Source organism: Camelus ferus, chromosome 17, assembly GCF_009834535.1.
Source record: "Camelus ferus isolate YT-003-E chromosome 17, BCGSAC_Cfer_1.0, whole genome shotgun sequence".
Classification (NCBI taxonomy): Eukaryota; Metazoa; Chordata; class Mammalia; order Artiodactyla; family Camelidae; genus Camelus; species Camelus ferus.
Window position 1 is genome coordinate 19,132,439 of NC_045712.1, and position 27,026 is coordinate 19,159,464.

Here is a 27,026-nt window from a genome sequence, read left to right on the forward strand (position 1 = left end):
TGGTTTGATTTTTTTAAAAATACAAACTATGCTTTTGTTCACTTGGCAGTGATATACCACCACCACCCACCCCCAATGTACACACAAGAACTCTCCTCCAAGCAAATATCACCAAGTATATATTCAAGACAGGCATCTTAAACACACTATTCTGATTTGAGAAAACTCCATCTAGTCACTAACCAAAAGACAAAGAGAAATTCATGAAATAGAATAGACACACACCCACAAAAAGAGATTGAAAATACCTATACCAGAATGTTTAGGAATTAAGCATCCAGGGAATGAGGATATATGGTGCTTTTATTTTTTCTTTTTATGTTTTTACGATTTCTCAAAATTTTTAATATTCAGGAAATTTTTTAAAAATTGCACATATGAGCAACATGCAATGACATCACCCCATAACCTGCTCAGATGAGGCTGAGGCTAAACCCAGCCCAAGAAGCACACAACAGGGCCAGCATGTCAGACACTGAGCAGGCAGGTGGCTCTGCTGGGGCAGGCAGTTTCCACATTGCCCTGTCTCTTTGCATGTGCTCCTGCTGAGACGGGCAAAGCACAGGAGGCAGCACCAGTCACTGGGAGGAAATGGCCCAGCATAGCTTTGATCAAGGGTCTTATTCCAAGGAGAAGTCAACTCACCTTTTTCAAAGGGCGTGTACTCCACCTGGTAGGTCCCATCAGCATTGTCCGTGACGAAACACTCAGTGGAGGCCCCTGAGGGGTTGGAGATGTGGGCCTTGATGTGGTCGCCCCCAACCTGTGTCAGGGGTCGCGAGTCGACTGTGAAGTCGGTGGTGGCTTCACGAAACACACCTGCAGAACAATCACACAGATAAGAATGTCACCAACACCTTGGATCCAGAAGGAAACCCAAGAGCCAAGGTTCTTGGCACTTTGGAATACATATGTCTAATTTCAGTGGCAGCAGACAATGGGTCTCTTTGACACAAAAATCAGTAATATTCATGCCTCTCCACATCTCCTCCTGGCAAAAGAAGCTTTTTCCAGTGTAGCCTCAGCCAAGTGACACTTCTTGGGACAAAGGTGGGATCCAGGACAGGTTAAAGGGTGAAGACAAGATAGCGAGTGTGGTATTAGCCAGCATCACCTTCTATACTTTTCAGGTAAGTGCCAAAAATGTAATATGCTGAATTGAGACATAAAAATCTAGATTTCTGGTTTTGCCAGAAAAAATGGGAGAATCTGCTGACAGTGCTGGGAGCATGAAGAAACAGAAAGCTGGGGCTGGGCAGCAGAAACACCATGAGCTCACCCCTGCACTCTGGTCCCCTCTACCACGCCCTGATGCACAGGCCACAGGTGAGTTTCCTTCCACCTCGTCCAGCCCTTGTAGGCACTTGAATTTGCAGCTTTGGCTCTCTGAATTTCTGGTGACCCCTAATCCCATGTTACTTTGGCAGCCCCCACTCTTTTTCAAGAAACCCACCTTTTCCTTCTATCCCTGGCCCAAAGACCTTGACCCTGCTGGTGTCCACGGCAGGCTCCACCTTGACGCGGGCGGGGAAGTGTGGCACCAGCTCCCCGCCATATTTCATGGTCAGCGTGTACATGCCAGCGGTCAGGGGCACGTAGGTCACCGCGTAGGTGCCGTCCTTGTTGTTCTCGATACACACTTCGGCTTTGGCTCCTGAGTCCGAGACAGCTTCCAGCCCCAGGGACCCGGGCCCCGCTTCCGAACAGTCAACGCTCAGCAGCCCGGCCTCGCCCACCTTCCCGTGCTCCAGCCCTGGGCCCGACGCCACGACTTTAGAGGGATCAAACGGCATTTCAATGTCGGCTTTGAAGGGAGACCCAGGTATGTGGACTTCTTCAAAGAGAATGTTGACGAAGTACTCCCCGGGCTTGGTGGGGAGGTAAGAGACAGAGCATGTCCCATCGCCGTTGTCCGAACACTCAATCTTGGCCTCGCACGGCCCTTCGACTGTTAGGCCCAAACCTCCAGTTCCAGCTCCTTTGGTGTCGATGGTGAACTCGGCAGGCTTGCCCACAAGACCGCCTTCAAGGCCAGGACCGTGGGCCTTCACCTATTCGAACAAAGAATAAAAGTCAGACTCTGCCCAATGCTGGTATCGCTGCTCGGCCAGCACCATTTTCAACACCCAAGCCTGCTGTCAGCACTGAACTGCATCTCGATGAAGTGCTCCTTCTCCCTGGGGCCTAACTTGTGTCACACACACTCACCCATGCCACTCAGTTACAGCCACACGTAGTGGATGCTGCAAATGGCAGAGGAAGGCAAGCAAGGCTGTGAGCTCATTCAGCACAGCAGGGCACAGCAGAGGTCTGGCTTCCCTCTCTCCTGCCAGGCTCAGCTCAAGGGCTGGAGCTAGAAATCTTATATCCAAGGCAACGAACACAGTCAGGTTTCCTGGCTTGAGTGCTCACAGAATGGCTTTCACGGACCTCGCTCTTGCCTTGGCTGCTACACCTCCCTCGACAAATTCTGCATCATCAAAAACCAAACTGTGATAGTGGATACATGTTATACATTTGTCCAAACCCATAGAGGGTGCACACCAAGAGCGAACTCTCTTGTCAACTATGAACTTCACGTGACAGTGATGTTGATGTAGGTTCATCACGTATAACAATGCACCGCTATGGCGGGGGTGGTGATAATGGGAGGTTATGCATGCGAGGGGGAAGGGGGCAGATGGGAAATCTTTGTGCCTTCCTCTCAATTTTACTATGAACTTAACCTTGCTCTAAAGAGTAAAGTCTAATAAAAAAATTAAAAAATAAACTAAAGGAGGGGATGAAGCTTTCATCTCTGATTCAACAAATGAGAGAGGGTTTTGTACAACTCATGCTGTTGAGAACACCAGAAAATCTCTAAAACCCTTGATTCAGGGATATCAATGGAGGAAATGATAATGGGAATAACATATTTTTATGCTGCATCATAATAGCTTCTGTAGGAGGGGCTCACTGTGTGTGCCAGATGCCAGACCACAGGCTCCACGCCCACCATCTCACCTCACCCTTACAGGCTCACTTTGAAGTGAGGACCGTCATCCTGCTGACAAATGAGGGAACAGAACTCAGGGAGAGGAGTCCCTCACCAAAGCCTCGCAGTCAGAGCAAGAGGAGCAGGGGTGAGATCCAGCTGCTGAGGGGGCCCCTCACACTGAGTCGTAGGAGAACCGACTTTCATCACAAAACAATTGTCTCAAAGTCTCTGCCAGGCAGAACCAGAGAAGGACCATGGTGTTACATTTACCAACAGGGGACAAGTTCTGGAACAAAAACAAAAGCTAACCTTGGTGGGATCGGGAGGCAGCGAGGCCTCCACTGTGTAGGGGGTCCCGGGCACGGGGTGTCCATCGTAGGTCACGTCGACGGCATACAGCCCCTCCTCCCGAGGGATGAACTTGGCCGTGCTGCTCTCCCGGCCAGCCACGGGCGCCACCAGACACGGCACAACCTTCCTCGAGGGGCTCAGGATGGTCACGTCCAGCTTCCCCTGGCCTCCCGCCCCTCTGGTGTCAATGGCGAACTCTTGATCCTTCCCAACTTCGACTCCTGGAAAAGGGAGACAAGCCAAGGGGATGGGCTGACCCTGCAAGCAAGAACACAACTGAGGGGGAGAAATGACAGTTCCCTGGACATGGGGCCTGTTTTCAGCCTCTACACAGACAATGGCTGATGCACCACAAGAGGCAAGAGTGAGTAAGAGCAATCAGCATTCTGTCCTCAAGCACAAGCAATACAAGAATTTTAATTAATTACTGGTAATAACAACAACAGCCATCATTCACTGAATGCACTTTATACACCAGGCACGAGGATGGCACACCACCTCCTTTCATCACAACCGTATAGGATATATATTAGTAGCCAATGGCTTTAAAAGACGGGGAAACTGAGGCTCAGGGGGGTTAAGTGACTTGCCCAGGGTACACACCCAGCAGACCACAGAGCTGGGACTCAAACCTCAATTTACTTGACTCCACAATCTGAGTTAAGTTATAACCTGACACTGCCCTCTCTTCTTTATTTACTTTTGGTGTTAACTTTGTATCAAAACACTCCCAGAAGCCAATGTTTTATTTACTGATTCTTGGCAGCAAGCTCAATCCTACAGCCAAGAAGGCAAAAGTCGCAGAGCTGGCCAGTGCGGGGGCACGGAAGCAAGTCCTGAGAACTGACTCTCTGTACCATGCTGATACTTGAAAGGTCTTTGCAAAGCAGGGCCACAAAAGGCCCATGTGTTACATTTGACAAAAACAAGGAAAGGACTCTGAACCAAAACAAAAGCACTGTGGGCCTACGGCCCCCACCACAACCCAGGGAAATCCTGACTTGGGAGATACAGGGCCTGCCGAGATGAACAGCATCGAACCACAAGCAAAGAGGCCTTGGAGCTCCATGTCCCAAAGACTTTTTCTAATTGACATCATGCTTTTTCTGGTCTAGAGTCAAACCCTTCAGTGTCTTGGAGAAAAGGGACATGTAAAGGATTGGACAGTGACCGTTCTTATACTCAGAGCTGGCTGCTCCCCCAAGGACAATGGCCAGCATTAAGTTCTCGCTTCAGAGCCCCCTGAGCTGGGAGCTGGCCTCATTCACAACCTGTACGCTTGGGTCACAAGGCAACGAAGGAGCTCGCTGATGGTCCCACCAAGACCTGGAGAAGCCGGCACAGGTGGAACATGGCGCCTGGCCTGGGAGTATGCCCTGAGCCCCACGTGACCCTGAAACCAGGAGAACGTGTGCTGGTGAGGTGTAGCCAGGCTGCGGCCACTGGGCAGCTAAAGCCAACGAGAGGACGTAGACGTGAACATTATCCAAGATACACTGACGCAGAAAGGCAGGCTGAAGATGTACGGGTGTAGTGAGGTAACATAAGTGCAAAATAAATACTGCCAAACGTCTTCTGTGGCACGTAAGCAAGTGCAGATGGAGAAAGAAGACGTGGAAGGACAGAAACGGAACTGGTAAGCTCGGCAAAGTCAAGGGAGGGGGAGAGGTGATGGTTAAAGCGGAATTTGCTCTTAACTGTGATGTGTTTTAGATGAAAAATGGATTTTAAATACTACTTGTGTCAAAAATAATTTTACGAACTTGGGGTTAAGTACATCAATGTTCATATTATACTAGTCTCTTTACCTTTGTATGCTTGAAATTTTTCCGAATTAAAAAAAGTTAAATGAATGACATGAGCTTGTGCTAATAAGATACCTAATAAGCTAAAGGAATATTTGAATGGGGTGGTGGGGTGCATTGCAGTTGTGGTTTCTGGGTGCCAGGGAGTTGGCTTTTATGATTGACTGCTGACTCTGATGTGGATTCAGTGGCCAAGGATAGTTGGCACAATAGAATTCGTCAGAAAGTGACATACTCCACCTTCCCTTTGTCATAAAAGCCTCCCACCGCGATGCCAGCAGTTACTGAGGGCTGACTACAAGCTAGTCCCTGAATTCTTAGCTCACTGAATCCTCACAATATTCCTTTGAGTCTTCTTCCCACACCCTCCACCGTACAAATGAGAAAAGGGCGGCTCGGTGAGGTTAGGGGACAGGTAGGGTCACAGAGCTACTCTGCAGCACGGCCCTAATTCAAACCCCAGTCTGTCCAACTGCACTGTCTCTTAAGTCAGAAGTTACTTCTCTGTGCACTATATTTTGACAGCTTTCTAACTGCTCTTCGATTATCTCCCTCCATTCACACACTTACTGTTTTCCAGCCTGTTGATTTTTATCCTGCTCAGATCCAGTGGAGCAGCCACGCCCACGGTGAAGGGGCTCTTAGGGATGGGGTCACCACCGTAGGTAACCAGAACCTGCATGTTGCCCTGGAACGAGAGAAAAGTGAGGACACGTTTGGATACCAACATACCAATTTGGTGTTTCAACCTGCCTTCGGGTCTTTCATTCTTCCCCAAGACACAGAGTATGTGCCTCCAGGCAATTTAGAAAGCATCTCAGATATTTCTTTAAGTTTTGGGGCCCATGGCAAGAAGGACAGAGAAATCAGATTGAAAAAAAGAGCAATGACAGGGACAGCTTAATAAGCATACCATTTTCGTGCTTTTTTTCTTTCATCCCCGTGTTTGTGCTTTTAAGTTTCCTCACTTCAATCTCAAAACAGTCCTAAGGGGTGGTTCCCTGTCATTTCCACGTTTCCAGGAAAGGAAACTACAGCTCAGAGAGGTAAGGTCACTTGCCCCAAGTATGAGAGCTGGGCCTCCCAAACCCATGTCCTGGCTGCTCTGCCACACCACCTCCCCGCCCAGCACATCCCCGACCCTGGCCATGGGCAAAGCAGGGGGTCTGGGGGCCTCTGATGGAACAAAACCATTTTTTTCCATGGCCTAGGAATTGATTTCAGGACACCAGGCTGGGAAAGGGATTTGCGAGTTTGCCTGAGGCAGTTATAAGACCACTGCACAGTATCTAAACTCCCGCATCTAAGTCAAGGAAAGAAAAGTTGCCAGTGTAAAGGCAGGCTGCGCCTGTGGGCTTGGCAGGCCCCTCACCAGCAGCCCTGGTGGTCTCAGGGGTGCGGCACGGCCAGTCCCGGCCCACTCACTGCTGGCTTCCACTCTCCACGGTCAGCTGAGTCCCCGCCCTCCAAACCAAAGCTCCATGAAAGCTCACAGCTGTCTCAGTAGATTAAGGTCCCCCTCACCTCAACTGTCTGGGCATCACATAAGAGGACGTGGGAGGGAAAGCAACAAGGGGGCGGGGCGATGATTCCTGCAGGAATACAGAGGGCTCCTTGGAATTCAGCCCCTGCTGAAAGCTGTCTCAGATCAAGTGCTAAAAGGGAGTAGCTTTTGGCCTGTGAATATTTTCTCACATTCCTTTTGTAATAAAGAAGAGGGGGGAAAGCCAAGACAAAAATTGGTTGCATCGACGAAGGAGGGAGGATTGATTTTCCAGGATGCATTCACACTGCACCCAAAACCAGTGGGCCCTGCCTCCAGAGTGTAACACCTCATGGTAAGATGTATGCGGATCCCGCTCAACGCATTAGGGACTCATTTGTTGCTTCAGCCACCATGGCATTCCGAACGGTGTGCCCCTAAACCCCTAACTCCTCCAAAGCCTCACAACGAACCAAGAATCCTGGAAGAACCTTCCCCACCACCCACTGCAAGTTTCCTGACTGCTTCTCTGGAGTGCCAAAGCAAAGAGGGGAGACCTCTCTTTCAGTTAAGCCCCTGCCCCATAAAATAAAGCACAGTCTCATCCCCAGTCATAAAAAAAAAAACTCAGATAGGACATGAACTCTACCTTGAATACCCTAACAAAGAGGAGGGAGAAAGCTTAGGGGTTTACATCTGCGATGCTCAGTAGCATTTTAAGATTTCCCCTGAGCCCCCAGCCAAGGAACAGCCTGTGTTTTCCCCAGAAAGCTGGGAAGTGAGGAATGTCTGGGCAGTGACCAACGGTGCATTTCACGGATGTTGCTGCTTTTATTCTCTTCTCTACCATGTTTCTGAGACGCCAGTCTCATTCCATATGAGACCTTTGGGACAGGACCGAGAGAGCCATGTACAGCCCCTCCTCCAGGGACCTGTGACAGCCAGGGCCACCAGCAGTAGCGACATGTCAAGGGAGGCACTGTTACCCTGTGAGGCTCAGTGAGCTCCTGGGGCTTCTGAAAGGTGCCACAGCAGCACATGGAGTTTTCAATCCCAGGGGCTCCTGACTCAGCACGTCAGGGAGCTGCTGCCGCCAGCTCCTCAAACCCAGTGTTTGGGGACGCTTGGGGTGAGAAACTACAGTCACTGAGGCACAGACAACCAAAAGCATGGAAGGCCACATCCTCGGGGGAAACTGGCGTTGCTTCATGGCCTGCCTATAAAATCAAGCCTCTGTCTGACCCCTGCGAGGGTCTTCAAGCCCCAGCCCAATGAGTCCACATCCCTCTGAGGCCAAAAGTCTTACCAATGTCTTTTGACAAGAAATAATAGGATCAACCAGCAACACCTATCCCTGGCCCCCTGCAGGCAGGCGAGCTGTGGCCCAGGGCCCTGCAGGGGACAGCAGCCGCCCACAGGTGTCAGGGCACAAAGAGCCAGCAGCCAGGCGGGGGCTGCGGCTCCTCACACAGCAGCCTGCACTCGGAGGGTGCAGTGCTCACCCTGAGCCAGGACCCACCCTTGTCTCTCCACACCCTCAACAGCTGCATTTCTGGGAAGTTCCAGCCTCTGAATTCCTAAAGCCACCACAAGAAGGTGTGCCTGTGGGCGGCAGCCTGCAGAGGATCCCTGCCTGTGTTGGCACAGCTTTTTGGGTTGACCCAAGTTTCCTAACCACATCCAAGAGCAGAGCTCAAAAGGCACCCTTATTTAGCCCAATGTTGAGCTGCTCTTCAGAAAAGAGAGTTCAAAGTAGAATGAGGATGTGCCGGCCCCACTCTCCTACCAGATTACAAGGATCTCTTGTTGATTCTGCTTGTAAGGTGAGGCTCCACTTCCTTTATTCACCCACTCAGACACAAATCCATACAAAGCACATAAAGCATCAGGCCCTGTATATATATATATATATATGTGACACCCCATCCTGGGGAACTCACAGTTTAAGAAAAGATATTTAATCTGTTTCCTTTGCCATAGGGAAATAGGCAGAGTTGCAAATTGTCCAAATAATGAAGCAGTCAACCTCACTTTAAACAACAAAGAAGAGGTACCATAAAGTCATCACACCAGAGGCAGGTGTGACAACAGACTGACAGCATTTGGACAAAAGCCCGAAGGGGCCACTAAGCATGCTGACAGCCCCCATGCTGGCTACAATCAGAGAAATGTATGAACTTGACCTTGGGGTGACTGGAAAAAGGCACCTTCCACTCCAGCTTCATTTCAAATGTGACAAAACAGGACCTGGGTTCCCAACTTCCACCTCTGCCTCAACTGGCAGCTGGGGCCATCCAGGGTGATGGATTTTGAAGCCCTTTCTGAGAGTGAGGGTCAAAACCTGAGCCTGTCCTGATGTCTGCAAGTTACTTTCTGGCAGCTCAGCTGAAACACAAAAAGGTGTATGTGTATATAGGATGAAGTAAGGGTCTCAAAACATTTGTGGAAGAGTCTATGATCTTGTGATCTTGACCAGCGTGCATGGTCGTGCTTTCTGGTACCTCCTCCTACAGAATGTGAGAATTAGCAATAAAGATGCCATCGAGCTAGTGCTGTCAGTGGTAAGACTCCCACCAGCCCTGATAAGCATCAGTAGGGAAATGATTACCTACTTAGCACTGAGCCCCCTTATGAGAAGACGGTATTCATCTACAAAAGCATCAGTTTAACCGTTACTAATAATGGACCCTTGTTGGGGTAAAAATAAACCACAGGAAGAAGCACATCTGGAGATAAGAGGCCACACAAGAACCTGTCCCAGAGAACCTCCTACTGCCAGGGAAGTTCTCATAGCAAAGATTCCACCTCCAGGCATATGTACCCCCAGTGCAGGGGGACCCCTACACCAATCCCTCCTCCTCACTGTACCCCTCATTCTTCCCCATACACCCCGGCCAGGTCCTCACTGAGAAGGCCCCAGGCAGGAGTGATGCTTCTCCAGCAGTGCATCTGCAGAAAACATCGCCCTTCTTCTCTCACAAATGGCATTTTTCACAGAGGGGGACTCTTTTCTTCAAGAATGAAGGAATCTCAGGGGTCTGGAGTGACTGTCTAGAACACTATGCGTAAGTAGCAGAACCCAGGCTTTTCTGCAGGGATATGCGTTCCCCAGACCCTAGAGGTGTGGATGGACACGAAGCCAAGGAAATAAACATGAATTTGTACAAAGAGGTATTTTAGGCCCTTATTGCTTAAAATAGTCAGAGCAAAGCAGACTGGATGGCAAAATCCTGTCTGTACTTCTCTATTTTGTAAAACGGAATAATTTAGTGCCCAAAATACTATTTTGGGCCTGAGAGGCTCTTTGAGAAAGACCCCACTACACCACCTCGTAAAAAGGATAAACTAAGGTAAAAGGGCCAGCACGGACAAACAAAGGTGTGGCAATTCTTGCCCTGTGAGTAATTAATAAAAGACTAAACGGCAGCTGGTAAAGACGGGAGAATGTGTGTAAGAGAGAAGCAGGTATTAATATTAGCCTGAATTTCAAGAGCTCAGCGTTTCTCTGCTAAAACCTGAAGCAGAGGTGGGAAATTGGGGTGGGGAGACATGGCTAGCTTCCTGCTTACTCTTGGAGAATCCTTCAAGTCCTCCTGGCAGAACCAACCAGGCCTTTTGTCAGCGCTCTCAGGGAGGTGTAGAATGAAAGGGTGAATCTCCCAGAAGGGAGCACAGGTCAGAGCACAGATCATCCCCTTAATGTCCAAAGTGACCCAGCCCAGCACCGAGCAGGGAGGGGCCGTACCTGCTGGGTGGGTGTGTATTTAACGGTGTGGGAGTAGTCATAATTATCGATGATGTCCAAATCCTTCACCGCAGTCGCCAGGAAGGGAGCTGCTGAACTGCACATTGAGTGGGGCTTTTCCAGCCCCCTTGGTGTAGACAGTGAAGTGGGTCGGTTTCCCGTTTTCCACACCTGGGAGGAGACAATGCAGTGAGAGACAGGCCCGGCTGGAGGGGTTTCACCCTTAGAACCAGTCTGACAGGTTCATCAGCACCGGCTCCAGCAAGGCAGGTGGTGGCAGTGACAGGGGCTGGCGCTCAGCCACTGCCAGCAGCTCAGACCTAGCACCGGCCTTGCTGAATGGGAGCCCTGCTCAGGGGAGGTGAGTCACTCTCAGCCCCGGATCAATCGTGCCCACTGCCAAGAGCCCGCAGAAGGCCTCGGGGTGGCCTCACACACACACATACACACCACCTTACCTGCTTTGCTGAGCCCTGGGCCTTCTGCCTTCACTTTGCTGGCATCGTGGGAAGGGTCAACTTTGACTCTGAAAGGACTGGCGGGGATTTCCTGTAGCAGAGACACTCTCTCAGTAGGAAAGTCCCTGAAGCACCTGCCTGGGCTTAGCCTTCTGCCCAAAGCCAAGGGAGATGAGACCTCAGCATGACTTCTCTAGTGGGTGGCGAGCAAACTTCTGCTGCCACCGGTCAAGTCTTCACACACGAGCATCAGGCAAGGGCCATCAGCGGTCGCTTACAGGATGTGTTCCCCAAAAGAATCTGACAGCTCTCAGACTTTAACACCAAATGCTGAGTACATAGGATGCAAAACTACTACCAGGAATAAAATCCAGAGAGACCATAATACACTGGGTCAGAGGAAGGAAATGTCCTCCAGGGACAGCAGAAAGCTATTAGTGGTTTGAGGAGTGCAAGGAATTGATCAGTAATACAATGACTGTAATTCTCCAAAAAGAATGTTAGAGACTGTCAAAACAAAGGCAGAACAGGTTAACTGGATAAAGCCAACTCAAGACTAACATCTTTAGGCACAGAACTTTCTCCAGAGGTCCCTATCTTTATGCAAGGTGAATCTGAATCACCAGGATTCCATTATTCCCTGTTTTAGGGTACTACTCCTCCTGCCTTCAGCATCACATGTAAATGTGAATGCTATCTGCAACTCCAAAACTCTTCTCTCTCCCTGTAAAAGTTGAAAGGCTGAGGCCGAGGTCATTGTCTCAAAGAGACTGAAGTAGACCCACACCTAGAAATTACGTTCCATTTGAAAACCTGATGCAAGCTTTTAACAATCCACTATTTTTTTCACAGCCTGGCTTTTGACCACTGAATATACAGCCTCACTTTTGTTAGAAAGTGGTAAAATTTTAGTTCTGGGGCTTTTTTCCTTCTTTCTTTCTCGGTTTTAAGGAAAACTTTAGGGCAGATATCTCAAGTCACCTTCCCTGTCACTAAAAAACAAAAAAGAAAATACACACACAGGTGGCCCCAAAGAACCCAGGCACAAACACACACCTGAGATGCAAAGAGAACTTTGATAGTGTATCGACCGGCAGCGGGAGGCACATATTTGACCGTAAACGTGTCATTGGCGTTGTGAATAATGTCAAAATCCACATCTTCCTCATCCTCACTTAACACCCGGGCATCACATTTAATGCCAACGCTGACATCACCTGGAACAGACCAGCTTATTAGCACCAGTTTACAAGAAACAGCATGTCCCATGCAATCACTGCCAGCTCAGGCTAACACCCCAGAAAAGTGATTGGGAAGTTTCCAGTAAGAAAACTGAGAAAAGGGATGGAGGATTAGCAAAGGTATCACCATGGAACTGACACAGAGGCTCATTAGATGAACAATTACCTATTTGGGTAGATTATTTCCTGGTTCAAAGTTCACTGCCCTTGAAATGTTACGAAGAGAACTTCCTTCCCCAAGAAGCATCACCACATTGGGTGAAGCCCACTCTCACCTTCCCCAGCATCGGTACAGTCCACTGTGAAGTGAGTAGGCTCATTTGCCTTCAGCCCACTTCTCTCCACTCCTGGCCCAAACACTTTGACCTTCTGGGGATGGCTGCCCTGCCCGATATTGACCTAGAGAGGACAGGGAGAAAGCTGTAATCAAGTTCTCCTCCACTTGGACCCAATAAAGACACTGTTAGCTAACATTGTTAGAAACCATATACTTTGGGGCAATCTAGAGCACTCGGCCCTTTGGGCCACTCTGTCTTCCAAGGCCCACCAAACGTGGGTCTTTCCATACGTCTGCCTTGGCCATCAGGCATGGAGCCCAGACCTGCCTCAGGTCTGGGGTTTTTCATACCACAACCAGGATTCCACCTCACAGCCTACCCTGTAAGGGCTGTGTGGGATGTTGACACCTCCCCAGACCACGGCAATGGTGTGCTTGATGGCCTTAACCGGGGTGTACGAGCAGGCATAAGTGCCATCCATCCGGCTCTTCATCTGGATGTCAATGGGCTGGCCTTCCCCATCCTGCAAAAGAGCAGCGGCTAAGAACAGAGCTGGTCCTCACACTTGTCACCATCAAACAGGGCCACCGTGGCCTCCCAAGACAACCAACCACTCGCTTATCCAACAAAATTTCATGCAGCAACTATGATATGCCATGTTCTCACAATATAAGGAGCACAGGTGATAAAGTATTATGTGCACTTATCTATTTTCAATTACTAAGAGCAAATGGCCCCAAAAGAAAGCCAGGGCCACTCAGTGCTTCTTAATTTTAATTCTTGCACTTAAATCCTTAGGTGAGGAGGGGAAGGTATTGCTCAGTGGTAGAGGGTATGCCTAGCATGCATGAGGTCTTGGGTTCAATCCCCAGTACTGCCTTAATTCATTCTTCGGTCAAATTCAACTAAATTAGATAAACATTTAATAAATCCTTGCTTGTTTACAAACCTCCCATCATGGCCTCGGTACCTTCAGCCACACTAAGGACATTTACAGGAAAATTTGAAACAATCAAGCCTCATTTACAGGGAACACAAATTATAAAGATGAGACAAGGACCCTGCCTTACATGTTAGAGTTTCATCTATTCCTCACATAACCCCATAAGATAAATATTTCTATTCACAGTGTGAGGGTGAGGAAACTGAGGATTAGATGGCCCAAGTGACTTGCCATTACACTGATGGATCCTGTTACCTGACAATTACCTGCACAGGAGGGCCCTAGAAACCTACCTGAGCAAATATCTTTAAGGGAGCTTTTCCAGCATCTTTAGGATCCACGGTGAACTCGGCCAGGTTGTTGACAATGCATCCAGACTTCTCCAAACCCGGCCCGTATGCTTGGACCTGGGGCAAAGGGCCAATAGTGATTCTCCTTTTGTGTAATGCCCTGACTATACCTCATCAGAAGCCGGGTGATCAGGGAATGAGGGAAGAGCAAAAACAGATGTTCCTGGCTTTACAGTACCTACTACATTATAGGACAGTTGTGGGAAGGAAACTGCTAAACTAGGCCGGAACTTAAAATTAAAACGGTATTATTAGCCTCTCATGCAGGAGGAAAATTCTGTAAAACCGGGCCCCAAACTAGCCTGTGCTCCCGGCCTTAATCCGAGCTGACATAGTCATTGTGTAGTAACCGGGGCAGGGACCACTAGCCATGCCCAGTATCAATGTTCCCTCTTTGAGGGGGCTCAGAATCTTTACCACTGACAACATTCCAGAAGTCTGCAGGCCCCAGAAAGCAAAGGCCCAAGAGCACTTGGCCAAAGAGGAGCAGCTACCAGCCTGGACTGATGTCAGACTATGTTCAGCTGTTTGCATGGGCCAACAGCAGCACACATTCGGGGGCGGTGGTGGGGCGGGTGGCGTGAGCAGCAGGAGCTTCCTCCTGTCCGCCAGGCTGACTCAGACTTGATGCTCATTGGCCTGCTTAAAAGTTTGGGAGAAGCTCTTGAAAACAGTGCAAACGCTGCACCAACTGAAGAGAACAGGAGCAGGGAGAGGGGAAAAAATCCTTAATCTATGGAGCACTTTGAAATAATAACTACAGAAAGTGGCAAGACTGAAAGCTGACACTCTGGGTTGCAGGAAAAGAGTAATTCATGAAGCTCCTTGTACAGGCCAGGCACAGTGCTAAGGGCTGTCTTTATTCACATTACTTCCTTGAATCATACCAGAAGCTCGAGGAGGCAGACACTATTATTCATCCCATTTTATGGAGGAAGATATCAAGTCAGACAGGTAAGCTACTTGCCCGTTGTCAGAGGTGTCCCAAGTGGTACTACCAGAACTTTAATTCAGGCCTTTTTCCTTCCTAAGCTCTAAGTGGCTCTTCTCTGCCACTTCTCCAAATGCTACGTAAGGCAACTCTCCAGGCCCTGGGGGAGAATGCTGGGAGCCGGGAAAGAGAGGACAGAAACAGGACAAGGTGATTCACCAGGTCCGGGTTGCAGTCTTCCGAGGCCGGATGGATGAAGGCCATGTAGGGACTGTCCTTGATGTCCTCGTCGTCACACATGATGTGAACAGCATATTCACCGGGCTCCTTGGGCCAGTACTTGACATCACACGAGCCATCGTTCTGGTCGTCATATTCAATCTTCGCCTGGGAGGGTCCTTCAATGGCAAACCCTGGGGGAGGGGTTGGGGGGGGGGCCCTGGTTACATGGTGAAAAGTACTGTTCTGGGCTACTACCAACCCACTCCCTCTGCCTGCCTGAAAGCCAAGTGTTGGCCAGAAGAATGAAATCTGTGTCCCTTTCCCACAAAACCAAGCCTACCGAGTCTTCACTAGAGACAGAAGGTTGGATTTTATACTTTTTTCTTTTTTTAACATCATCAAACAGGAAGATCAACCAGCAAATCTTTCTTTTGGCAACATAAGCTAAAGGTCTTAAAACAATGCCCACCCTTTGTGCCACCAAATCCACTTCTGGGCCTTTATCTGAAGGAAATAACCAAGGATGTGTGTCAATAGTTAGATATAAGGATACATATTCAGTATTGTTTTTATAGCAAAACTCTGGAAATAACTAGAGACCCTAACAGTATTTATATCCACGTACTGGAATTCCATGGAAGCCATGGGCAATCAGGACACATCCTATATTTGTCTGAGGCTGAAAGATATAAAGGCTACCCCCTGACATTTCTGCAGCAGGTCAGTATTTGCATGCACACGTACAGAAAAGGTCTGGAATGATGTAGTGAAAGGTTTAATATTACTTCTAGTCTACAAGGATATACCAACATCATTTTTCTAGAAGGAAAAATTAAATATGATTTCCTATTGTTTCCCTCTTTGCTTATTTCTATTAGCTAACACAGAGGTCTTCAAACTTTGGCTGAATCTGATCCACTGCCTGTTTTTGTAAATAAGGTTTTACTGGAACACAGCCACACTTCTTCACTTATGTTATTTCCTATGGCTGCTTTCATGCTACAAAGCCAGAGTCAAACAGAGGGAACATGACCCACAGCAGTGAAATATTTGCTCTCTGGTCCTATACAAAGGAGAGGTGCTGACCACTCATCTCAAATGATTATATATAAATCAGATGATATTTAAAATATACTCAGTTGTGCTCCAAAGAGTATTTACTTCCCAAATTTCTAATGTCAGCAAAATCCATTCATTCATCTAAACTAAGGACCAGTCAATAATCCCTGCCACGTGCCTGTTCCTGACACTGCTTTAGGCACAACACCTAAAGGTCTCTGGCCTCCAGGTCTAGTGGATGAATGAACACTGGTGCCAGAAGCAGAGGGCAACTTGAAGGGCAGGGGAAGAAAGGATTACAATTCCACAGCAGTATCCAGAGGCAGCCTCAGGTGGTCAGGAGGCTCAGGGTAGTGGGGCTCGGAGGAGGCCCCAGTTCCCAGCCTGACAGCTGGTCCAGGCACCCTGTAATCTTAGCCCACCAGAGGCTGCTGCTCAGCTGCTTCCACTTACCCAGAGACCCCACTTCAGAACCAATGGACTCCACCACGAAGTCTGCTGACCGCCCAACAACGCCGCCGTGGAGGCCAGGGCCCCACGCACGGACTTTCTGCATGCCTGCTTCAGGACCAACTTGAACTTCAAAGGGGCTAAAAGAAAAGGAATAGAGGACGCGTTAAAGAAGAGCAAAGAAGGGGCTAAATACAGCCGTAAGCTCTTTACACATATTCTTTCCACTTGCCTGATCCTTTCACTTGCAGCCTCAATCTGCAGCCAAGCCCTTCCTCCACGCAGGTCCCCCCAGAGCCATTGTTATGTCAACAATATAATGTAATGGGGCTACTTCAAGTCACACTGCCTTGCACTATCCTGGTCATTTATCTTTTGTGTGTGGGGCTCACCAGGGCTTGAGCCCTGGAAGGTTAAGAGAGTGCATACTTTTCCACATGCTGCTTATGCTATAACAGCTAAACCAGGCTGAATAGGCCTTTTCTCATACATGAATGAAAGTACTTTAACTTTCGGTACAGGAAATTAAAAAAAAAGTTTGCTTAGATTCTCAGACACTTATTAACATGCCCAGATATTTCTCAAGGGAAACCAAATTTCTTCAGAGTTTAAAGCTGCCCCCAGGAAAGCTGGGAAGCATGTGAGGGCCACTGCAAAGCCCACAAGGTGAAGCTGGAGACTGCGTCCCTTGGTTCCTGACCGCACTCACATAGAGGCTTTTAATGCAAGCCACAGCAGCTTTTACCATTTTACCCATGGCACTCCTGAACAGAAGCACACATTGAAAGAAAGAGAGTCTCAGTTTATGTGCAGGTCTATATGTATGAGACACACAGCCCATTTGCTCTGTAGTACTGTTCCTTCTGGCTGCCCTGCCTCCCACCAGCCCCAAACCGCCAGCATTTGATTTAAAGCAAGGCAGCTGAAACCACAACGACTTGTTGCTGCTTTTGAGAACAAGCCAAATGTCTGTGTGCTGTTTTGGGTGGAAGAAAAAAAAAAAAACTTTTGACAAAGCACTTCTCTTTCCCTCCCGCAGCCTAGGAAGCAACCACCGTGAGCCTGCCCTGGGCTGAGCACGCCTCTGGAGAAGACGCAACTCCAGCTGGAGACTCACCTCTTTGGAATGTGGTGTCCCCCCCACGTGATGGCGATGCTGTATTTCCCCGGGGTGCTGGGGTAATACTCAAATGCGTAGACTCCATCCAAAAAGCCTTTCTGCTTCACCAGCTCCTCCAGACCCTCTGTGGGAAGGAAGCACACCATCTTTCCAATGCAATTTTAGTCTCAGAACAAGAATCCCAAAGATAAGAACAGAAAAACAGCAGTATCTACAAAACATAAGCCACACAGGAAAACTAAGTGGACTGTCTCAGAGTGAGGGACCCCCGCCTCCAAAATGGGAGATTACTCTGAAGATGAAAGTAGACCCATGTTTACTTCAAATGAGAGGAAATGGACGATTTCCCAGCTAACTGGCTTTAGAAAGCTCTCTCAGCTCTGAGGAGGATATGAGATCCTGAACCTCCTAGGTGTGTGTAAAGACAAATCTAGTCACACCTCAATACTTCTCAATGATCAAACCCACCCTTCTTAGCTGCCCACAAAAATTGGGGAGGATGTGGCATGAGTCTCAGGTTAGTGTCCCGGGATATTCTTTTCAACTAAAGCTGAACAATGAAAGCGAGAAAGCTCTTACATGCTGTCTCCAAGAGAACAGGTTTTAGATGCTACCCCACAAACTCCAGACTGAGCCATCAGGCAGGAACTTGTTTTATGTTGAGCCCTAGGGTTTGGCAGGGAAAGCCATTTAGTCAAGCAAGAATCTTAAGGTCAGGAAAAAAACGCCTCCTCGCTCTTGCAGCAACAAGCCAAGAGGGAGGGCAGTCCTGGAGTAGCCTGACTCCAGGTCTGGGCAGTCGAGAACCTTGGCCGCCCTCGGGGCACAGTCGGCCCCAAAGCTTGATGCTCTGAGATCAATTATTAACTTTCTGGAGCTCAGAACATTCCTGCCCCAGCCTGCTGGGAACACAGAGGGTAAGAACAGTCCTGGAGCAGGAAGCCTAAGATTCCACAAGGCTTGAGAGGGAGACTGCCAGGGCTGCTGCACCTGCAGCTAGAAATGCAGAGCGGCTTCTCTGTTTCTGGCAGGAAAACTCAAGGACAGAGGAGATGCCCATCCTCCCATCTGCTGTCTCCTTTCCCAAGAGAGAACAAGAATGAGTTGTAGGGTGTAATGCCCTCCACAAATGGCATTTATCTACAAAGAAAACTTAATCTTAGGGAATCTATTCTCCTCCTATAAGCACTGATCATAGTAATTAGGCACCTGGCATAATTTCGTTGTCTATAAAATGTAACATCTAGTGGGAAAATTACTGGCTTTGGAGACTGGGCTTGAACTCCAGTTCAGATGTTTACAAGCTGTGTGACCTTGGACAAGACCTATCCTCTCTGAGACTAGGTTACTCCAAATTTAAAAATGTGCCATTCAGGTTATTGTTCCAAGGACAGCACTTTCCCAACTCCACTATATCACTGCTTTTTCTATTCCCAGAAGCCTTGATATAATGTGAGGCTGTCAAGTCACCACATTCCCTCATCCAGGGCAGACATTACTAATCAATCACTGCTTCCCTTTGCGTGGAGCCCAGAGAGCCTCAAATCTTTGGCACAGCTCTCTGGGATAAATCAATCAGAACCGGCTGTGCAATGAAATCCATATGCCATGGCCACAAAGTTAGCCGAAATCACACCTGAGGCAGGGAAACAAAGGAGCACTTACTAGGACCCTTCACGGTTACGCCGAGCTCTCCACTTCCAGCAGCTTTGGTGTCAACCTTGAAATCTGCGGTTTCCCGGATGCGGATGCCTTTAGGCTGCAGGCCTCGGCCACTGGCCCGGCAGGCGTTTGGATTGCAGGCTACAAGAACAGTTTCGACATCAATTCAACCTTTCATTCCTGAGTCCCAGTTGAGCAAGCCAAGGTAACTTGGAGCTGCCCGCCAAGAAAATGTTTGCTTTGTACAAAGAATGCAGCAGTTGCCCGAGACCTGAACGGGACCCCACCAGGCTAGCAAATAAGGACACAACATAACTTTGTCCAGCCACACTGCAGAGGGACTGGGGAAAAGTTACTTTGGCAAAGAAAGCAGGAGAGCCCAGTATGGATTCGCTGGGCTGCTGGTAGTGGCTGAATCCTGGCATTTATCCTTTCTGTGGTGAAAGAGAGTTAAGACCCACAGCTGGACATTGTTCAGACTTCACTGCCATACTCAAGGGCCCAGTAATTGGGAAGACTGGACTTCGGAAAATGTAGCACTTGAAAACACCTGACCTGGTTCCAAACTTTGGATCAGCCATTTCTAAAGTCTAAACGCTGTCGTCCTCTGCAGGAAGAGCTCAACAACAACAAAAAAAGGACCAGAACCTCACCTTGGCCAAGGCAGGCAAACGTTTTAGTGCCGTTACAGCTATAAATGCAATAATTAGCAATAAACACCACTCCCAATATGATTTCCGGATCTTGTGAAAAAAATCTAGCTGTAATTCTAAAAATTAAGGACAAAGGTAGCTTCTAACATCCTTTACACAAGAGGTCCACAGAATTGCTCCATGAGCTTTGCAAAGAGGTTAATAAAAGACGTCCTGTGCCTGTGGACTTTTTTGGCAACATGGGCAACCTTCTCAAGTTAAGTATAGAAATGGGAGATTAGTGGGTAAACTATCACACGGTTCCTTTCCAAATCTGACACTACATATACAACACCTCTCTATACACTATACACTCGGGGGTCACAGACTCCAGAAGACAAGACTCCTTACTGCATAGAAGCAAGGTAATTCATCTTCTGGCTCCTCCTCCCTATAATGTCCTCAACTCAATTATTTGTCAAACAATTCCTTCCCAAAGAGACATAAAAACACCCTTGCAGTAGAAATTATTTTAGGTGGTTCATGGACGAACATTAAGTTTCTGGTGGCCCTCGATGACAAGTGACACTGGTTTTCCACTGTGAAAGCGATACAAGATTTCTTTTTCCTTAAAATCATTTAAGTGGAGGAAGGGAAAGGAAAAGTCAATGAAATACTAATTAGTACAAGTGATAGATGGATATGCCAGAAATGAAAAAGGTAGTCCGTGAGTGAGAGAAAGACAGAAAACACCATTAGAACTAGGAAAGCTGGTCAAAATTCTTTCTTGCATCATTATGCCACAGGGAGTTTTGTTTATGAATAGGCTGGGTTTTGTTTTGTTTTGTTTTTTCCCTTTGTCAAAGGGAGAAAAGTTGGTCATACCAGAAATAAGTCACAAGAGGATGACAGGACTTTCCTCGGAGGGTTTAAATGAAGGAGGGGAAGAAAAAAATCACTCATGGAAATTCTGAAATGGGCAACAGTCTCAACATCAACAGGATAACTTCTCAGTTCGTATAAACACTAAGTAGAGCTAAAGAGTCTGAAGGAAACAAGCTGATTTTCCACCATTTTGTGATGTCTTAGAGATGTTTAAACATAATTAGAGAGTGGGTTTGGGGTCTGGCTGGACAAGTGGCACTAGCACCTGTCCTGCAGTCTCCTGAGGTCACAAACAGCACAAGCCCAGCTGACATTTGCAGACAACACAAAGAACTGGCACAGAAGCCCCACTCAACCAGCCCTTACCAAGTGAGATGCCTCTGGCCCAGTACTTTCAACTAGGAAGCCAACAGCTTTGGGGTCCAGGCTGGCCCAGAGGCAGGATTCACAAGAGGAAGCCAGGTCTGCAGGCGCAGATGCAGAGGACAGAACAGGGAGAGGCAAGTATTGGTTAGAAAAGGTAGCAGAGTTGGAGGGGGAAAAAAAAAGAGTAAAAAAGTCAGAAGAAAAGAGTCTCACATAGAGAAAACTGCATGCTTGCTTTGGGCTGCAAAGGGAGTTTAGCAGCATGGTTAAGGGGTCAACAAAGATCGGGGTCCTCCTACCGATGCCTTGTCCGTACTCACTGATATCTTCTCCCCCTCACCCCACTGATACCTAAGCCTTAGGGTCTCCACCTGCAAACTGGGGGTAATAACAGCCCTTGGAACACACAGGCTGGTTTCGTGATTAGATGCAGTTGTGCTCAGAGCCTGGCAGCCAGTAAAGGAAGCGGCAGGGCTCCAGCAATGCCACTGCGGTTACGTTCAGCCACAGATACCAGCTCCGCCAACAGTGTCACTATCTCTCAGGGAGGATAATGAACCTTAGTATGCATGTTCTGGGGCAGATGAAATGAGGTAAGGTTAGTGAAGCACTTAGGTCACTCCATGGCTCATGGAAGATAGGAGTATTAATATTTTGAGAAGAAAAGGAGGTGCTAGTATTATTCTCTTGAGGCTACGTCCCACCAAAGGGGCCCTGGTAGCAAAGGGACAGGCCTGGGTTCAGTGTTGGGCCCTAACCACTCTCCCAGCCTCACAGCCCAGTCGTGTGCACAGCCAGCCAGAACGCCAGAAGCAGACCTGGTTGGCTACCCTGGCACTCACCTTCCCCGACCTGCACAACAAAGGGACTCTTGGGAATGGTGTCCCCAGCAAAGGAGACCTTGACCACGTGGGGGCCGGGCTGCAATGGTTTGTACACACAGCGATACACCTGGTTTCCCTTGTCTTCCACGAGCAACTCTACAGTGTTCTTCCCCTGGGGATCTTCTACCTCCACACCAATGTCACCCACACCGGCACCTTGGAGAGAGAGAACATTCATGAGTCCAAATTACCGTCTAGAAAGCTCCCTGCTGATGAGGGCAAAAGCAGGTACAAAATGCAGGAGACGGAGAGGCACTCAGAAAATCCACACTGTTTTCTGGCAATGGGAAATGAGGGTCACAGCCAGCTCTCCCTTTCTCCCAACCTCTATTTCTAAATTTTCTACATTAAAAAGAAAGTTCACAATTCAAGAATTATGTTTTATTTATTCCTTTTCTTTAACTCTCCCCCTGCCACAGAATCTTGCAGAGAATTTGGCCCAGCAAATGATTCTTAAAACTTAACTTTCCTTGGAACATTTACTTAGTCAAGTCAGAAATGTAAACCAAAATGGATTATTAATACTCAAATGTAAGCTTGAGTGTAAGATTTTAAGAGAAGAAAAGCTGGGTTTTGACAAATCTGAGAATATAACCCATACGTTTGAAAAAGCTACTTTTGTTGTTGGGTGTTTGAGTTAAAAGACAAAAGCTTAGGCTTTCCAAGTGTTCCATCTCCTGAGGATTATCTCAGGCTTTGGAAGAGGAGAAGTGTTACCTGCCGTGTAGATGTCGAAGTAGGTGGGCTTATTGGCGATGTTCCCGGCAGCTTCCAAGCCTGGGCCTTTCGCGGTGACTTTACTGGCATCTCCCTGGGCCTTGTCAACATTTACTTCGAATGGACTCTTGGAGATGTGCTGACCTGCAAAGAGGACCGTAACCTACAAGTGACAGGTGGGGTGAGATGTCATCACTTCTCCTTGTGCAGCGGGACCACCACATCAAGCCACGTGCACTGACAACCTTCTCCTCCACCCTCCTGATCATACATACAGAAATGCTGAAACCAGGAGCCTGGTGAAGGGGCCTGAATGGAACACCCATCAGACTCCATCAGCCACACAGCTGGTCCTGGGACAACATGCCCTTAGCAAACTAAAAACGTTTATTTAAAGCAGATCTGCTTAGCCTCTATAGAAGGATATAAACAAATACTTATATTTGACCCTCTAGACACTGGACTCTTTAAGATAGCTGCAGATGGGGCCACTGTCCCCCCAGAATATAATGCACAGTTCCAGGATTTCAAACCCAGAGTCAAAGTATTTTTCAAAGGATCAAAATCATTCTCAGATACACGGACTTGAGATACAGTACAGATTTCCATCTAAACTTTGAATTAGAGATCTTTTAAATCTGAAGGTGTATTGGGTTGGGTTTTATATGAATTGAATAAATAAATTACATCATAAATGCTCCCTTCAAGAATTTTTTGTTCCCCAAATTCATGAAGTTCTAAAGGTATACCAGAAATCTACAGCCAGGGTTCCAAGTGAATTCACTAAAGCCCAACGTGGTGTATATGATCTAGGTCCCAAAGTCTTGGCATGGTACAAGGGATTGGCCTGTGTGTGCCATTAAAGGCTTTCTTCCAAGGAAAAGCACACTCCTGAATCACCCAGCTCCTGTCCTATATGCCAACTGGAAACCAGCTCAAACAGAACGCAACGTGCTGCTGAAGCAAATGACCTCGGGGCTGGATCCCCATTACTCCAGGTGGACAAGTGGCCACTGGCCTCCAGTAGAGTCATCTGGACTTCTCTGTGCTCAGGCTTCAATGAGGACAGACCCTCCAGAGCACCTTGAGGAGGAACACCTCAGGAATCATTAAAGACAAAGAGCCTACAGCTTAGCAACTACACTCCAGGCACTAACAGCTACCTAGATGGAGTTAGAGAAATCTTGTGACATTGCAAAGAACTTAATGGAATTCAACAAATCTCTCTGTAGTGGTTAACATCAAGTCTCATGCACAGGGATCTCAAGTTTTCTACGATGATAATGGATACTATTACAAACAGAAAGGAAAATCACAAGTTAAGAAAACCACTCTTTGCAGCAATATGGATGTCCCTGGAGAATGTCATTCTAAGTGAAGTAAGCCAGAAAAAGAAAGAAAAATACTGTATGAGATCGCTCATATGTGGAATAAGAAAGAAAGAAAGAAAGAAAGAAAGAAAGAAAGAAAGAAAGAAAGAAAGAAAGAAAGAAAGAAAGAAAGAAAGAAAGAAAGAAGAAGAAAGAAAGAAGAGAGAGAGAGAGAGAGAGAGAGAGAGAGGGAGGAAGGGAGGAAGGGAGGAAGGGAGGAAGGGAAGGGAAGGGAAGGGAAGGGAAGGGAAGGGAAGGGAAGGGAAGGGAAGGGAAGGGAAGGGAAGGGACAAATGAACATAAACACAAAACAGAAACAGACTCATAGACATAGAATACAAACTTGTGGTTGCCGGGGGGAAGGGATGGGAAGGGACAGACTGAGAGTTTGAAATCTGTAGATACTGACAGGCATATGTAGAATAGATAAACAGGATTATACTGTATAGCGCAGGGAAATATATACAAGATCTTGTGGTGGCTCACAGTGAAAAAGAATGCAACAATGAATATACGTATGTTCGTGTATAACTGAAAAATTGTGCTCTACACTGGAAATTGACACACATTGTAAACTGCCTCTAACTCAATAAAAAATAAATAAATAAAAAGAAATTAAAAAGAAAGAAAGAAAGCCACAATTCTTCCTGAGATGTCCTTCTTCCACAAATACCAAAGCAAACCCAGAAGAGCAGTCCAAGCAAGGGCCATGACACCTCATCTTACTTTGTGCAGTCCGGTGACCTTGGGCAGATACTCCACAGAATATGTCTTGTTCTTGTCGCTGTCAGGGGTCACTTGTGCCTAGGATGGAAGATGAGTGATAGTTAGAGGAGGCATCAGGTGTAAGCAAAAGCATGCTGAGCTAGCTGAGGTCCTATAGCAAGCTGCCAGGCCAGGAACCGGCCCTGGCTATTTTCTGCTCCACTACTCCTGCAGGACGCCCCAGGAGAGAAGCAGCCTGAAGTCACAGAAAGAAAAATCACACAGCACAAGGTACAGCCCAAGTCAGGACTCTCCACTATCTCAGAGTTGGAACTCTCTAGATGAGAGAGACTAATGAAGAAAGTAACTTAAAACGTCATTGGCCTAGGAGTTACTAAGAGCTTACGCAATGCCAGGCCCAGTGTCAGGTATCAAAAATCAAACAAATCAGGCACAGTTCCTGCCCCGGTGGGAGAAACAGACAATTTGCCAGTAAACTTAGAATTTCAGATGGTGCTAAGCACTAGGAATAATATATAGTCTTGGGAAGATAAACAGACAGAAGAAACAGTGTATGCAAAGGCCCTGAGGGAGGACCTGGAGGACAGTCAGTGTGTGAACAGAATAGAGAATCCGTATTGTTACTGTATTGTGTCAGTGCTGTATTGTTACTATTATTTGGCTCATCACTATCTACAATCTCAACAACCATATCTTTTACTAAATCCGAAATATTCTTTATTTTACTAAACACTATGTTCTTGGGTATCAATTCATATTATTTTTCAAGGTACTGCCCTTGGGCAAGTTACTTGAACCGCTGTAAACCTCAGGATCTTTTCAGTAAAAACACTTTTGTTGTTACGCCTTAATGAAGAAAGTCTCGGTGGGATGTTGGCAGGGGAGGCAGCATCCTCTAACATACCTCCTCTTTGTTCCCTTCTGGGTCCTCCACAAACACCATCAAGTCTCCTTGCCCGGCGCTGATGGTGTCCACGGTGAACTTGGCCGGCTGCTTCACCATGTTTCCATTAGGCTCGATTCCTGTCACAGGTTTACACAAGCACATTACAAGCTGGGCCAGGCCCGGACACAGGCCATCACCCATGTGTCTCCTTCAGGGAACTGGGAGGTGGGACCCAGCCCTGCCACTGCCATGTAGGAGACAGGGACAAACTGCTGTGACAAGGATAGTCAAATGGGTAAAGCTACAGAGCTCCCCACCGGGACGAGGATATTGTACCTAATTTTCCTCACAGCCCTTTGACCCTCCCCAGAAACCCCTCAATAAAATGATTTGATCCAAACAAACAAACAAAAACCTCTAACCCCAAACCCTAATTTTGTCCTTGTTATTTAAACAATGACCAATTCTGAAATAGTCACAGCACTTCAGTCAGAAGGCCATACAATTATGAAAATTATGTGGTAACTCGCAGTGGGGCGTGCCTTGCAGGGGAGGTGACGTCGGGGGAGAGGAATGAAGTGGGGTGGAATGGCTCAATTTCCATTCAAGACCATTTTATATTACTTGAAATGTTTAAAAATGGCATTCAGCATTATTATTTTTAATTAAACTTTTAAATGAGATTGACCAAATTAAGATAGATTTGCATGCAGATGTAAGAAATAACAACCTCTACCTAGTTCCCCCAAATGGTCACTTCATACAAAACTAGCACATTGTCATAACAAGGGCACTAACCCTGACAGAGTCACCATATAGAACATTTCCATCTCACAGGGAACCCTCCTCATGTTGCCCTTTTATAGCTACCCCTTTCATCACCCCTCACACTGATCATCTCTGCTCTTCATCTCTATAACTGCATCGTTTCTAAAATGTCACACAAGTAGAATCTTATATTATGTAACCTTTGGGGATTAGCTTTTTCCACTAAGCATAATTCTCTGTCGTTTCACCCAGGTTGTTGCCTGTATTGATATTACTGAGTAATACTCCGTGATATGAATGCACCCCTGTTTTAACCATTCACCCATCTCACCCACTGAAGGCCATCTGGGTTGTTTCCAGTTGTCTTATTACTGATAAAACTGCTATAAACATTTGGGCATGGGGCTGTGTGTGAATACAAGTTTTCATTGCCCTGAATAAATGCCACAGAGTGCAACTGGTGGGTCACATAGTAGCTGCATGCTTAGTTCTTTTTAACACTCACTGCCAAGCTGGGGTCCAGAGTGGCTGTACAATTTTGCACTCCCACCAGCAGTGTATGGTGAGGGCTCCAGACCTGGTTTCTTTGACTCCTTGCCAGCACTTACTGCTGTGCCTACTTCCTATTTCAGCCATTCTGATAGGTGTGCGGTCGTTTTAATTTACATTTCTCTTGTGGCCAATGATACTGAAACTCTTTTCACGTGCTTCTCTGCC

The 27,026-nt window shown here is 47.4% G+C and overlaps 1 protein-coding gene across 1 annotated transcript in view; it reads right to left on the minus strand.

Moving 5' to 3' along the window:
- Window positions 1-27,026, minus strand: part of FLNB (filamin B) — a 128,528-nt gene that overhangs the window by 40,966 nt on the left and 60,536 nt on the right. The window contains 19 exon segments of the mRNA XM_032458196.1: window positions 646-819; window positions 1,454-2,051; window positions 3,287-3,549; window positions 5,704-5,821; window positions 10,362-10,433; window positions 10,435-10,532; window positions 10,820-10,910; window positions 11,876-12,036; window positions 12,336-12,459; window positions 12,718-12,861; window positions 13,575-13,688; window positions 14,782-14,975; window positions 16,297-16,433; window positions 17,411-17,537; window positions 19,079-19,216; window positions 21,801-21,998; window positions 22,560-22,722; window positions 24,656-24,733; window positions 25,560-25,678. Of these exon segments, the coding sequence (XP_032314087.1) occupies window positions 646-819; window positions 1,454-2,051; window positions 3,287-3,549; window positions 5,704-5,821; window positions 10,362-10,433; window positions 10,435-10,532; window positions 10,820-10,910; window positions 11,876-12,036; window positions 12,336-12,459; window positions 12,718-12,861; window positions 13,575-13,688; window positions 14,782-14,975; window positions 16,297-16,433; window positions 17,411-17,537; window positions 19,079-19,216; window positions 21,801-21,998; window positions 22,560-22,722; window positions 24,656-24,733; window positions 25,560-25,678 (3,111 nt within the window).